The following is a 15,367-nucleotide window of genomic DNA, read 5'->3' on the forward strand; positions in this document are numbered from 1 at the left end:
CGTCAGCAGTGTCATTCCCAAGCTTATGGCAGTGCGCTCAGCGGTGACCTGCCGCACCGGCCTGCTTCACGCCTCTGTGACATGGGGTGCCGTGAGGAGGATGTTGTCACACGGCTGCGAGCTCTGAGTAATGCCGGGAGACGCAGAGCACCGTGCCAGGCAGACCAGTAACGTCCATGGCTCATCTCTATAAAGCCAGGGGGTGGGGTCATCACCCCGATTTCACAGGGGAGCTAGAGGAGCAGGGAGGTCACAGCGGCCTGAGACAGCCTCTGGATCTATGGAGGGTCCCCAGGGTGGCTCCGAGTCTCTGGTCACCTGCCTCCTTCCATGCACATCTGACGGGAGCACAAGAACCTGGGGATCCCCCCCCCCAAAAAAAAAAAACAAGACTCTAAAGTAGAGAAACCAGTTCTCCACGGGGATCTTTGTGGAGAACCAGCAGGTTCACAATCTGATGAGAACCGACCCCTGGCCTGGGCCCCACCTGCATGGAGAGGAGGCCTCCCCTCTGCCAGAGAGGCTGCACGAGGTCACCTCGTCTCCATCCCTGCCAGGCCCACTGAGCCAGCCTCTGGACTCCAGGCCCAGCACCGTTCCCCTGGTGTCAGCTGCCTGTGGGGTGGGGGGCAAGTCCATCTGAGGCCCAGGGCTGGCTGGTTCCTGCAGAGACCCACACCCCTGACCTTGCAAGCGTGGCCGTGCCACCTCTCCCGGGGAGGTGTTGGCGGCAAGTGTGCTGCAGCGTTGCCTTAGCTTCCTAGCGTCACAGATACGTCAGGGAGGCAGGAAGACGATAAGCCTATTTTTAAAAGAGGATTGAGGACAGCTACAGAAAGCAAGAAGATGCAGGAAAATTGGATTGGCTCTGCTTCCTGGAGAATTTGTATAGAAACGCTTCAGAAGTAAGGGCCGGGGAAAGGACCCCTCCCTCCCCCAATCTCTCCTGCCCACATGGCCCTTGTCCTTGACCAGCCACTGGGCAGATTTCAAGGTTGAAGTTTAACGCGAGGCAGCACTGGGTGCTTCTGAGAGGGTAGAGACCGGGGAGGATGGGCTACTCTGTGTCCCAGAAACTGGGCGGGGGCAGAGATGGGCCTGGCCCTCTGAGGACACTTCCTGGGGTCCCGCTGGCAGAGGTGGCTGGCCCCAGACTCGGAGGGAAGTGTGGGCTGGTGATGGCTACCTCGCCTGCCTGCTCCAGAGCGACATTCTCCCTGGTAAAATTACCCTATATAATAAAAGGCTAATATGCAAATTGACTGAACAGTGGGATGACCGGCCGCTATGATGTGCACTGACCACCAGGGGGCAGATGCTCAACGCAGGAGCTGCCCCCTGGTGGTCAGTGCACTCCCACAGGGGGAGCGCTGCCCAGCCAGAAGCTGGGCTCACGGCTGGTGAGCGCAGTGGCGGTGGCTGGAGCCTCTCCCACTTCTGTGGCAACGCTAAGGATGTCCGACTGATAGCTTAGGCCCGCTCCCCGTGGGGAGCAGACCTAAGCCATCAGCCGGACATCCCCCAAGGGCTCCCGGACTGCAAGAGGGCACAGGCCAGGCTGAGGGACTCCCCCCAAGTGCACAAATTTCGTGCACTGGGCCTCTAGTGAAATATAAAGATCTCCAAGTCCCACGATCCTGCCTGTGTGTGTACTGGCTCATTGCTGGTTTCCTGTCATTGAAACAAGACAGATAAGGTTCCTGATCAGGGTGGGCACCCAGGGGCACTCAGGGACACTGTTGGCCTCAAAGGCCCCTCTCCATTCACAGTTGGCCCCCATCCACCCCTAGAACGTCACAGTTGCTTCCAGGGGTGCAGACGTGGTCTGCTCTCAGCTGGGCCGCTCCTAACCTTTTCTCGGTCCCCTGCCCACAGGTTGCACCCTGTTTCACACTGTCCTGTCTCCCACCATCCAATCCTTAAGCAACCCTGGACCTGCCCTGGGCCAGCTATAGTCAGAGTTGTGCCCTTTGCCCGCAGGCCGGCTCTCAGGCCCATCGGCTCTGCTGGTTCCTCTTCTTTCCTACTGGAGCCTGCGAAGGGACCCCAGATCTTAGGGCCCAGGGTTTGGGGAGCTGCTCGGTTTCTTTAGAGGAGATTCTATTTCCTGACTGAGAGCAGGTGCCTGGTTTGGCCTTTGGGGCTCTCAGTCAGGGTACAGATGTCCCCATCAGTCCCTGCAGGTCCCTTCACTCTGTCTTGTGTTGGGCCTGGTGTCCCTGAGTCAGAAGCCCATGGTCCTTCTATCCAGAGAAGAACTGTCCAGCCCCAACTGCCCTGGGTATGTGTGTGTGTGGAGGGGAGGGGCACCCTGGGGCTCTACTGCTCTGTTCAGCTTTCGCAGCGCCCCCTCCCTGTGTTTAGGCCCTGTTTCCCTTGTAGACCTGCTACGTCCAAGGCCCTGGTCTCTCCAATAGTCACAGTAACTTTTCCGGCCAACCTCTTAATGCAGTAACATCTTTTCCCATCAATGTCCCTTCTCTTGTTCCCTAAGGGGCAAGGTTATACTTTTTTATACCTTTTCTGCCCCGTTAGGGGGTCTTGGAGGGAGGGGAGACAGATGGGTGTGGCAGTCTGCCCTGGGGAATCCAAGGCTGCTGTGGGTTCGTGGGATTCTGATGCCCACCTCCCTGCCCGTGTTCCTCCTTCAGAGCATCCCTGCCCGGACCGAGTGGGCGGGGTGAAGTCCTACAATGGCTCCTCTGTGCAGGAGGGGCTGAGTGCCCCCTGGAAGTGGCAGTTACAGGAGGGAGCCAAGGACAGAGACTGTGGGAGCTCAGAAGGCTGCGTCCAATCTGGGGGGCTGGGAACTTGTCTCCAAGCTCCTGAAATTTAACCAGAGACCCAGGCCAGCACCTCTGCCAGGCCAGCACCTCGGCCAGGCCAGGGGACCCGCAGTAGGGGGTGGGTGGGCTTCCCTAGGTGGCTCACACGCGATTTCTCCCTTGTCTTTCATGTCCTCCCTGGTGGGCAGATGGTCCCTCAGTCATGTATGGCCGGTCAGCACTGGCCCCTAAAGTGTGGCCCAGAAATGACATGGGTCGCCTCTGCTCACATTTCGCTGGTCAAGCAGGTGGAGGAGCCACAGTGAACTTCAAAGGCGGGGCGGGGACGAATGTAACGTTCCATCCATGCACAAGGAGCCCTAGTGCCGCAACCAGGGGTGAGGGCCGAGCCAGTGAGGGGTCGGGCAGCACCCAGAGTGGCTGAAGGATGTGCCTGGAGGGAGAGACCCGCAGGGCCTGGTGACCATGCATCCGCGAGTGGGGCGTAGGCTCTCACGGTGGGGGGGTGGGAGTGGGGGGCAGAGGGCCCTCGGTCACGGGTAGGAAGGAATGGCCTGGCTGGAAGGCAGAACTTAAGGAGACAAAGGCTTCCTAAAGTCAAAGTCAAGCAGCCCACAACAAAACCCGGATCTTCGGTGACAAAGTATTAGGCCAGGGCGACAGGGGATCTCACCTTGCTGTGTGATTAAGGGCGGGGGCACACAGCGTCAAACCGTGCCCCTCGCCCCTCGCCCCCCCAATACGCGGCAAAGGCTGTGCAAAGACCGGCGGTCAGCGCTCAGGCCCCTGTCCCACATGGGTAGGGCCAGGGGACCCTAGCGACTCAGGCACACGATCCCCTGGGGGGTCCTGGGGCGCGAACCTGCACCAAGAGCTCTGGTTCAGCACTGAGGCCCTGGCACCTGCGTTGGGAAGCGGACCGGAGACCCAGCCAAGGGGACCCCGAGAGCGCGGGTGCACGTGCTTCGTGCCGAAGCCACCCCCGGGCCCGCACGAATGCGTGTTCGAGCCTGTCGCCTGGGGAGGGGCTCCTGCGCCAGCCCGGCCGCCGCCCCTCCCCCGTCCAGCTCCCCATCCCTCCCGGGGCGCAGTCTCGCGAGCCACCTGCAACCCCGGGGTGGGATCCGCATCCGGTGCAGCACCGCCGGGCTGCCAATCCCGAACGCGACCCGGCCTCGGTTCCAACGTAGCCGTTTCCCAGCGCCCCATCCCGGGCCCGGCGCGTCCTTGAGAAGCGCAGAGCCGCAGGCTGGCGCGTAAGGTTCCCCGGCTGGAGTGGCGGCAATCCTGAGACGGCTTTGTTCGCGGAGGCGGCGGGGGTGGGGAGGCTCCGCGGGACCTCAGCGGGCGGAGCTGTCCCCGCCCACGACTCCCTCCTTTGGAGGCCTCCAGGCTCCTCCGAGGGGGACGGGGGCCTTTCCTCCCTCGCTATTGTCCTGGCCGTCCAGTCGGGGCCGCGGCACGCACTCCCGGCCCCCCGAAGTGATGGGCGGGTACAAGGCTCCGTGAGCCGTTCCGGCCCCAGTCCCGCCCCGTCCCCGCCCCTGCGCTCGGCTTCACCCGGGCTCCTTCCCGCCGGCCCCGCCCCGGCCCCGCCCCCGCGCGCTCTCAGTCCGCGGAGCCGCACGGCCTCCGGGACCCGCCAGTGCCCAGGCTGGGGCGCGCTGTGGCTGCTGCCAGCCGCTCCCACTCCCGCTCCCAGCCCGGCGGGCGGGCCATGCCCCGGGCTCCAGCCGCGTCGCGCACCCAGGTCCGGCGATGAGGAGCGGCGCCGAGCGCAGGGGCAGCTCCGCCTCAGCGCCCCCCGGCTCGCCACCCCCGGGCCGCGCGCGCCCCGCCGGCCCCGACGCGCCCCTGGCCCTGCAGCCGCCCGCCGCTGGCCAGCCTCGAGCGCGGGACGCGGGCGATGCCCGCGCTCAGCCGCGCCCCCTGTTTGCGTGGAGCAAGTGGAAGAAGAGGATGAGCTCGTCCATGTCGGGGGCCCCGGCGCGGAGGCCCGTGTTTGACGACAAGGAGGACGGTGAGTTCGGCCTCACCGCGGAGCCTCAGGCCGCTCTGGGGGCAGCGTGGGGACCCCACACGCCCTCGCAGGAGGGCCGTGGCAGTAGGGTTTCCTCCCGTCCAGACACTGCGGCCGCGGGATGGGAAGGCGTCCCAGGGCTGCTTGGTTTCCGAGGACACTGGCGGGCTGTGCCTGCGGTGCCCACGCGTGTCCAGGGCCCCGCCTGCGTCCTCCATGTCCAGTGGCGGCTCGGGGCTTAGGTACGACACCGCCCGTTGTACCAAGAGCGGTACGTTTTCGTTTTCCCGTTAGGGGCTGTGTGCGGCTCGGTTCATTACTCTCACCTGTGCTGTGCCCAGGGTGCACGGGAGATGCGTCCCCCACAGGTGGCTGGGGTCCCCTGGCCCTCCCTCTCCCTCTCCAGGGTACATGCCTCACGCCCCCCCCCCACCCCCCGCCCCATGCCCAGCCTTTGCACACAGATGTGCGGTGGAGAGGCCTAGCCTTCCTGCACAGACCTCCCTTTGGAAAACTGGTTTTCTCTCCGGTCCTCCTGCAGGTAAAGCTGCCCACCCAGAATGCAGGTGTCTCTTGAGTGGCCATAGGGAGATTGGTGCTGGTGGAAGGCCGGTGACAGGCAGCAGGCCATCCAGGCACACTTCCTGGGGTCCTGCTGGGCACCTGCAGGGCAGGTGGCTGTGGTGTCCGCCTTTGGGCCACTGTGGCAATGCACATGCAATCACACAGCCCTTTTCTACAGATGTCACACATTTAAATGCTACAGTGATGACACATATGATGTTTTCTGACATTTTCCTAAAATAGTTGAAATCTGCTTTTTTTTTCCCCATTTGTAGGCAGCCTGCAGAGTATGATGGGTCTTTTATAATTTTAGAGCACAGCTCAGCGTGACAGCCCAAGCTATTTATTTCTGATAAATAATTTAAGTATGATAGGAAATTACAAGAGTCCGACCGCAGGCCAGCGTTGGCGAGTGTGCAGGCCTGTGCTGACCGTGGTCAGCGGAGTGATGGGGAGCCTGCGCTTGCGCAGGGGTGGGGGCCGGGGCTGGTCAGGCCAGCAGGCGAGGGTCATGGTTGCCTGCACTCCCAGGCCGGGCATCCCCGACCGGCCACACCGGCACAGAGTGTGATCTGGGACTGGCTTTCCTGTGTGCTGAACTTGGGGACAGCAGAACTCACTGCTGTGGATGTCTCACGTTATATGTTTTTGTTTTTAGCATAAATAGTCAAAATAAAGAAAGCCCCGGTGAACTAGGAACTAATCGGGAAGCAGATTTGCGCCTGGCTTCCTCCTGCAGGCGGAGAACACGTCTGAGAAATGCATCTGTTTTCGGCATTTGCTGGTGGCAGCCAAGAGCTGGCCACTCTCGTGCCTCCCTTCGCACCCGTGCTCTCTGAGGCACAGGTAGAGAGGTTGATGCAGCAGAAAGCACGGCGCTGCCTTCCGCTTGTGAAGGTAGAATTTTTCCACGTGCTGAGTGTGTTAAGTTTCAGAATTCATGGATCATTAAAAGGCAAAAAAAGAGCACAGCATCTCCTCAGGATGCGCGCCATCTGATCGGGGAACTGTTTAACTCGTCCCCCCACCTCCTTATTGTGCCCGTGAAAGGATGGCATAGGCACCAGCCCTCTGGGCTTGTGGGAGGTAACTGATGTTGGCTACAGATGCTTGCTTTTTAGGACACGTGACCATCCATTACCTGCTCATCCCTGGGCATGGTGGCCACATCCCCAAACCGCACACATGAGATCGGGAGGCCAAACCTGTCCCTGGGCAGACATCTGGGTGGGCGGCCACTCTGTTCCACTTGTATTCCACGATCGCCTGTCACTCTCAGGGCTTCTGCGGCTCAGGAGTCCCAGCTGTGTCTGCAGAGAGAACACGCAGATCTTAGCATGAAGGCCGTGGGTTTATTAGGATGGAAGGACTAGGGTTTGGAAAGGAGAAAGGACTGCCCCCTGAATCCACCTCTTCTCCAGGTGAGGGTGTGAAGTCACCCCTCCTCTCTAGGTAGCTCCCCTGGGGAGCGGACTTAAAGAGGTGACAGGATGGTGCTGGTGACTCGCATTTACTGGGACTGCATGGTTGCTATGGCAACGTGAAACCTTCTGGTGACTTTTTTTGATTAAAACACCCAATTAGTATATCAAATTTAGTATGCAGAGAAAAAGAAAAAGGAAAATAAGAGGGCAATTTAACCAAGTGCCAGGTAAATTCCAACTAATAGACGTAGTTGTGATGTGAAAAATCTTCCATGTCCTTCACCCCCGCCAGTCCCGTGGCCTCCAGCGCCACTGTCCTTACCTGGCAGGGGTTTGGGCAGGTCCAGGATTCTCTGAGCCCCTCTTCCTCACCCCAGAACCAAGGGCCAACTTTTTCTCTCCCCTCAGCCCCCCCTCCTCCCATTCTGCCCCTCCCTGACTTCAGGGCGTCCCCTGGGCTAGAGGGGGTCACAGCACCTCCTGCTGAGCAGCTGGGGAGCCTGGGGGGCACCCGCCCTTCTCAGCCATTGTGGCTTGTCTCACACCTAATGTGGCATGATTGCTGGGAGGGAGTGACTGACCACTGAGAAGGTTTTCCTTCGCCCAGAGAGACAGGAGTGAGAGAACCCTCGCAGGCGTGCGGGCAGGCGGGAGGGCTATCTGGTTCTCAAGCCACCTTCCGAAAAATTAAAAACGGGACTTTGTGGGTTGTTGTTTTTCTAATTAGAGAAGTATTACAATGTGTAAATGTGTAAGGATTTCACACTTTTCTGTTTTCCCCAAAATGGTCCTAAGTAGGAAAACCAAGACATCTGTAAGCCAGCTCCGAGAGAAGGTGTCAGCGTACATCTCCCAGCCTTTTTCCAGGAATGTCCTCACACACCCAGCTGTCCAGAAACACACAGTTTTTCCTTGGTACAGAAATGGGCGCGTGCGCCATATACGGCTTTGTCATCACCTGCTTTGTACTTAGCAATACGTTGCGAACGTCGTTTAGATCTGCAGCATCACTTGTTGGCTACATTTACCACAGCAGTTCTCAGTCCTGGCTGTGACCTGGACTCCAAGGGCGGCCCCCTCCCCAAAACTTGGGCTGAATTTGTTGGGTTGGGTGAGGGGGGAGTTCAGACATCAGCACATCTTTGAGCCGCTCCCCCTGGTGATTTTGATGGGCAGTCAGGGCTGGTAATCACTGCTTTGTAGCTTTCCTCTCTGTAGACATAATGCGGTTTACTTCATTCCCTATTGTAGGGCATTTCCATCTTATAAAAACCGTAAACAGTTTAACAGTGAACATGTTTGTATATATGTCTTTGCACATTTGGCCTTATTTCCTTAGCATAAATTCCCAGGAATGACATTGCCACGTCAGAGGACCGTCCATGTCAAATAGTTAGATACACCTGTCCAGCTCCTTCCATGAGCCAGCCGCTGTCCTGGGTGCTAGTTATACAGCGGTGACCAAATAGGTGTGGCTGCTGCAAGTGCGGGGTACCTGGACAGGGGGGAAGCCAGGAGAGCGACGGTAGACAAGGGAACATGAATAAATTACTGCCTGGAAGGAGGGCCTGGAGCAGAGAGAAGGGGGGGAGGGGGGCAGGAAGGGAGACCAGTGTTTGCTCCTTGCTGCTCCCACGAAAACACTTTCCCCAAGTCCTCACCAACTGTGGGTGCTGGTGGTGTGTTCATTTTTGGACAATCTAAAAGGTAGAGGTTGCATTAATTCTTTGAGTTTCTTTGATTACCAATGAGATTGATCACCTTTGCCTTTTGTGTTTGGGGTGTTCGTATTCTTTTCTGAGCTGCTGGCACCCACCCTGACCAGCACTTCCTGGTCACACTGGGATGTTGGCTGCCCTGCTTCTTCTCACTGTTGCAGATACACAGGTGCTTCCCCGAACGTTTTATCATTTACTCGGTAAGATTGCTAGTTCTTATTTTTGTGGGTTTTTTTTGTTTGTTTGTTTTTTTGGTACGGATGTGTTTAATGTTCGTGTGGTCAGATCCATCAGCATCTTCGGTTCCAGCAGTTTCCTGCCCTGGTGTCGTATTTCCGAAGCCGGTTCCCAGGCCCAGGTGGACATCATTCCATTTGGGCATCTCCACCTGCATTTTCTTCGCGTACGTCTGTGGTTTTACTTTTTCCATCGCAGATTTCAGTTCAGACAAACACTCGACATAGAAGGAGGATGTTTTTGTCCTGCGAGTCCTGCACGTTCCTAAGTTGAGCGCCTTTGGGCTGTTTCTAGATTTAAAATGAATTCCTCTTGTGTGTTGGTTGCTTGTTTTTGTTGACCTGTGAGTGGGATCCTTCCACCCATCACGTTGCACGCTGGGTAGTGCTGGATGGAGCAACCCGTTCCTTGAACAATACTCGCCCTGGGTATGGCCACTGGAACATAGTTCCTGAGTGGTTTTCTTGGGCTTTGTGGGTGGTCAGTCATGTCACCTGCAGAGAATGACTTGCTGGCTACTTCCTGGTGCTTCCTTGTTCCTTGTTGCGCTGCCCAGAGCCCACGTGTGGCTGACCCCAGGGTGCTCATGTAGGGCTAGCCCCAGCTTACTAAGTCTTTTTCCAGTGGGGAGTGAGTTTTAATAGGTGCCTTTTTCCTTCCCTCCTGACCCTGAAGAGAGGGGCAGGAGGGAGGGTGCCAGGCTGTGGGTCTGTGGCCGTTCGCCCTCCCCCACAACACAAGGGCCCCGGTGGCCAGAAGCCTGGTGGCTGCAGAGCCTGGGCTCCTATCAGTGGGAGAAACAGTGCAGGGGCCCCTGGTGTGGGGGTGGGGTTCGGGTTCCAGTTGGGAAGGAGGGCACGTAGTCCAGCCCACCTTGCACGTTCACGCCTGGCTCCCCGTGAAGTGCAGGGGGAGCGGGGGAACCTCTGGGGAGCCGTGGAGTCTGGTGCGTTTCTCTCCCCGTGGCTGACGAGGCTGGTCGAGAGTGGACTTGGGACCTACCGTCATACTTCTTTATGTAACAAATGTCAGCTCTGCATGTCCGTCCATCTGCTTCTACATTTTAAAATGCTAAAAATACGCCAGTTTTCTTTAAAAACTGTAACCACCCAGCCTCCAGTGGAGAAGAGCTGCAAGAATGCCCTGGAGGTCATTTCTGTTCAGGCTTCTCTCTGAGGATGGAGCTCTGAGGTGGTCCGGGGAGGCAGAGCCACGGAGCAGCATTGCTCCTACGGAGCCAGGCCGGCTCGGAGCAGCTCCCCCAACCGCAGTGGGTCCCCGGGGTCGGGTCCGGACACTGCCTTCCCCAGCAGTCCCCAGTGCCGCTGGCCCGTGGGCACACTCCCGGAGGGAGGGCTGAGCAGGTATGCAGCAGGTGGAGTTGCTGAGTGAGGGCAGAAGCCCACCGGGCCAGGTCCCCCCGTCACCGGCCCTGATGCAGGACGGGCGTTGGCAGGAGATTTTAAACTTTCTGCCAGTTGTCAGGTTGGACCACAACATGGTGGCCGCGTGGTGTAACTCTTTCCGTTTAGTTTTTATTTCGTTTTGCTCCTGGCTGTCTTTTCTCGGGCACAGCCTGTTACCTGTGTAACCAACGTGTAACTAGCATGTTGTCTCCTGCATCTTCACCGAAGGCTGCACCCCGAACCTCTTCCTTTATTGTAAGCTGAGACTGGGCATCTTTCCTGGTCCCCCCGCCGCTCCACCCCCCCCCCCCCCCGGCAGGTTGCGGAAGGCTGTGTGGGCCATCCTCCCTTGTGGTTCCCTATGGCTTTGTCCCAGAGCTGATCTTCCCGCCACCTGCACGGAGACATGGAAGCTCCTGGGCTTGCTGTGGGGTCCTGATGGGGTGCTCTCTGCCGCACCAGGCGGGGCCCTCCTGGGGAGGCCCCAGGCCAGCTCTTTGGACCTCTCTTGAGCCCGTTGGTGTTGATGTTACGGGCCTGCGCCCTGTGGCTGTGGTCCCGGTTCCCTCATTGGTAGGAAGCTCAGAGCCAGGTGCCCCCTTCCCGCCCAGGGAGTGGGTACACGCAGGCCAGGTGCCCTGAAGGACATGCTGGCCTCCTCTCTGCTCCCCAAACACCCGTTGGTCCAGCGCGCTGAATGATTTTAATGATCGAAATTAGAGACAATTCGGGAGAAGCTGTAATTAATGAAATGATTGTTATTTTTAAAAACTGGGATGCCTGCTTCATCAAAAATGCTTTTCTCATTGTCCTAAAATTTATTTTAAAAATGAAGGCATCTGACTGAAGTCAGCATGGCTGAGGACAGAGAGCAGACCAGGGGCTCGCCGTGGCCTGGTTCCGTCCAGCCGTGAGACGGGTCACTGCTCGTCCTCCATTCCCCTGAACGTGACACGGGCGCCCATAGCTGGTCTCCGTGTACTGCCAGCCCGCGTTGATCGTGTGAAAACCCTGCTTGATGTTATTTAAGTTCCGAAGGCGAGGAGATGGTGTGGGTGGGATTCAGTGTTGCCTCCAATTTATTAAAAATAGGAGCTGAGCACACAGTTTCTCACAGAAACTTAAAAGCTGGCTTGAGAAAGGTCTCTCTGCCTTCAGGATTCACATCACGACTCTTCATGCTTGTGTGCACAAGGCGGGACTTGTTACAAAAGCAAGAAATGGCCGGCATGGCGGGGCGCTCGGGCCTGTGAAGCAGGACTTTAGCTCTTTGTTGCACATCCCCGTGTGGGTGGGGAGGTCTGCTGTGGCGTTCGGTGCCTGTTCTCTGGCCTCTCTGCCTCTCCCCGTGTCCCGCTGCCTGTATCTTCCCGTCAGCTTTCTGTGTGTGACTCCAAGCCCATTCCCTCAGCACTGGGATCCTGGTGGCACGGGGCAGGGGCGTGGCACCACCTTTTCAAACCTAGGGCTCGGTGTTAGTTACTTATTGCTGGTAATAAACTACCCCACAAGTTAGTGACTTCACAGTCATTTTCATTATTCTCATGAGTCTCTGGGCCGGGAACTGGGACAGGGCCCAATGGGAACAGGTCTCTCTGCTCCATGTGACATCTGCAGAGCCAGAACATCCGTGGCGGCTTCCTCAGTCACCCACCTGGTGCCTTACTCAAAGCTGGAGTGGCCCTGAGGCCTGGAGGCTGGGGAGGACCCACCAGGAAGCACATGGGTGTTCCCGAAGAGGCAGTTCCCGCTGTTGGCTGGTCCCTTAGTTACCTACCCTGCTTCACAAATTACCTCAGAACGTAGCGGCTTAAAACAGCCAACATCACCCCATGGTTTCTGTGTGTCGGTCACTGGGCGGGTCTGGCACAGGTCCCCCATGAGGTTGCAAGTCTGGATGTTGGCCGGGCTGCCGTCATCCGAAGGTCCGACTGGGGCTGGATGACCCGCTCCCAAGCCAGGTCCCTCACATGGCTCGCTGCTAGGCCTCAGTTCCTCACCATGGAGCCTCTCTGAGGGCTGCTTGTGTGACCTCCCACCGTGGCAGTGGCCTCCCCATGATCCCATGAGTGTCCAGACCCAGCCTCTGAGTCACACACTGTAACTGCCAGCTTATTCTGGGTCAGAAACAAGTCACTATGTCCAGCCCACACGCAAAGGGAGGGAATTAGGCTCCACCCTTTGGTGGGGATGTCGAAGAACCTGTGGACAGCGTTTAAGTGACCACAATGGTCCTCCGTAGTCACAGGGCTGCTTCCTGTCCACAGGTCTCTGCTGCGGGAGAGCAGGACTCCTGCGGTGGCATCCATCCGCCTGGGGCTGCCCTGGGGTCATGTCTGCATGGGTTCTCCCTAAGTCTTTTCTTTTTGTTCTTTGTCTTCTAAGTATCAAAGTCAGCATGAGTTTCTAAAACCAAATTTTAGTTCCTCAGGCAGAAAGGATAATTTGCACAGTTGCCACATGACAGGGGGGGCGGATGCGGGGGGGGGGGGCGGTGGCAGATCAAACAGAAGGAAGGGAGATGCAAGGAAAGGGGGGAGGGAAACCCCACGCTGAAGAAAGGGCCTGCCCCAGGCCCCACTGGTGACCAGCTCCTGTCCGGCTGCCGTGGCTCCAAGGCCGTGGCGGGTAAGCTGCCGTTGGCAGTTGGAACCCAGGGGTGGGCCCCGCTGTCAGGTCTACAAGGTGCTGGGGCAGCAGGAGCCAAGACAGGAAGTGGGTGGGGCAGCGGTGGGCTGGCACCTGCAGGGCCACAGGTGCTGAGAAGGGACACCCCGGGGCACGCTTCTCCGCGGTGGCTCTTGCAGAGGGTGCATGGGACACTCAGAATTGGTCAGTGAATACATACAAAACGTATGTTACTTTACTGCCATCATTTGGATCCCTCTGCCCTTCCCCCCCTCCCCCCCCCAGCCTTGGCAATTAGAATGCGCATAAGCACAGGCTTGATGATAAAGAGCATCCCCCTCCCCCTGAAGCTGGGCACGTGCAGACCCTGTGCTGGGCACCTGGGGTAGAAGGAGAGAGAGAATTTGGGAGGGACACTATCTCCCGACCATTGTCTCTACGACAGGGTGACACCCACTCTCCTGTCCCAGGCTCCTCCTGGCCCCCCACCTCCCTACCTTAGCCTTCTGGGTGGCCCTGCGGCTCCTTCCTAGGGTCACCGATGCTTACGGGAACCAGAGCGGGAGACAGCTAGCAAATCCTGCATCTGTGTGGCCGCTGGCCATCGCGCCCAGGCCCAGGAAGAGGTCCCTTCAGCAGCCCCGAGGACTGGGACAGCTGTCTGAGGTACCGGCTCCGCGTGCGAGCACAGCCGGCCAGCAGGCCCAGGTTCTGGCCTCCGGGGCTCAGTTGTCCACCAGCTCCCGACGGTGGGCGGGAGTGAGCTGGGTGTTTGTGTCCCGTGGGGTTTGGGGGGACATCGTGCAGGCATTCGGAAGCTTTTGACGGAGGGCACGCAGTGAATGAATGATACGTTTTATTTACCTGAGAAAGTCCTGCTTGTCGCATGGCCCTGTTCCTCTCTCCCTGTGTGCAGCCAAACTCCTCGAAAGCACTTTCTCCTGCTGTTTCCGGTCCTTCCTTACGAGGTCAGGATTGGTCCCCGTGGACCCAAAGCTCTTGGGAGGTTGCTAAGTCTAATGCCCGGTTCTCAGCCCTCCTCCTCCTTGACCCGTGGCAGACTGGCCACTCCGGGCCCCCTCCTCGGTCCCCTATCTCCCGTGGCCTCCAGGACATCCACTGCCCCCTGGCCTCCTCTCCCAACTGACGCTGGAGCCCCTCGGGGCCCTTCCCGCCGCTTTCTCTTCTCACTACACTCACGCACGGGTGAGCTCAGGCTTCAAATATCATCCATATGCCAACGGCTCCCTAATTTGAATCTCCAGCCAGAGCCTGCCTCCCACATTCCAGACTTTTCTGTCCAGTCTCAGATTTGACACCACCCCTCGTGTGTCTCATAGATGTTTCAGATCTAGCACATTCAACAGCAAGTTCTGATTCCAACCCCCACCCCAGCTGCTCTGGCCTGAGAGAGACCCAGGCCATCTGCCCCACAGCTGTTGGCCCAAACAGTCACACACATACCCCCTCCTCTGTCCCAGAGGCCAGAGGGGCCACCTGCCAAGCACATGGGCAACCTGGTGGTGCAGTGGTTAGGTGAAAGCACTGATGACCACGTGTCCTTCAAGCCTACTTTAAAATTGTGCCTCCCGCCCGGCCAGAGTGGCTCAGGTAATTGAGCATCATCCTGTGCAATGAAAGGTCGCAGGTTCAATTCCAACTCAGGGCACATGCTGGGTGTGGGTTTGATCCCCAGTTAGGGTGCATATGGGAGGCAACCGATCAAGGTTTCTCTCTCACATCCATGTTTCTCTCTCTCAGCATATCCTCCGGAGAACATTAATAATAATAATAATAATAATAATAATAATAATAATAAATAAATAAATAAATAAAATTGCACCCCCCCCCACCCTGGCCCCCACTCCCCAGCCCAGCCTGCTATGCTTTTCCCAGTGAGGGCTCTGTTTTCAGGCGGTGGGACCTTGTCAGTGTGAGGTGGGAAGGGGTGCAGTTTGGGAGGCTCTCTCACAGAAGGGCCAGCTTGGGGGAGACCAGTCAGCCAGACCTCAGAAAGAGGGACCTCCCAGAGTCCTAACTCCCTTTCAAAAGAATCGGGGCCTTCAGGGCACATTGCGAGTCTCGCCCCTTCAGCAGTGCTTTCTGTGGGGAGGCAAAGGCCTTGGCACTGGGGGACCACAGGGCCACCCCACCCCTATGGGCAGCAGGAGCCTGTGACCATTTGGACTGTCAGACCCTGGCTTCCGTCTGTCCTTGCCGATTGTTCCACCTTCTCTCGTGGGTGAGCTGTCTGTTCTGGGCTGTGAGAGCGGGGAGCACAGACTGGATACTCGGAGGGATAGGCCCAGAGAGCTGGGCTTGAGGACAGTCAGGAGCAGCAGGGGGGGGGGGGAGAGGTGAGGGGAGCAGACGGGGGGGGGGGGGGGGAAGGCGGACTGCCCAGGCTGTGGGAAGGAGACTCAGAGGCTGACTGTGTCTTCCTTTAGGCCAAATGTGATGGATGAGTCTCAGCAGCAGCAGGCGCCACCGTCCGGAAAGCCTTTCCCTGAATTGGGTTGGAAACTCGGTATGTGGGCTGGTTATGAAACACATGTCTGACGGAGCCCAGGAGCTGGCTGATGAG

The 15,367-nt window shown here is 58.2% G+C and overlaps 1 protein-coding gene across 1 annotated transcript in view; it reads left to right on the forward strand.

Annotated features, from left to right (window-relative positions):
* The first annotated feature begins 4,544 nt into the window (after positions 1-4,544).
* Positions 4,545-15,367, forward strand: part of STK32C (serine/threonine kinase 32C) — a 39,071-nt gene continuing 28,248 nt past the window's right edge. Inside the window, exon 1 of the mRNA XM_054729039.1 lies at positions 4,545-4,806. Coding sequence (XP_054585014.1) covers positions 4,545-4,806 — 262 coding nt within the window. The remainder of the gene's footprint in view (positions 4,807-15,367) is intronic.

Source organism: Eptesicus fuscus, chromosome 17, assembly GCF_027574615.1.
Source record: "Eptesicus fuscus isolate TK198812 chromosome 17, DD_ASM_mEF_20220401, whole genome shotgun sequence".
Lineage (NCBI taxonomy): Eukaryota > Metazoa > Chordata > Mammalia > Chiroptera > Vespertilionidae > Eptesicus > Eptesicus fuscus.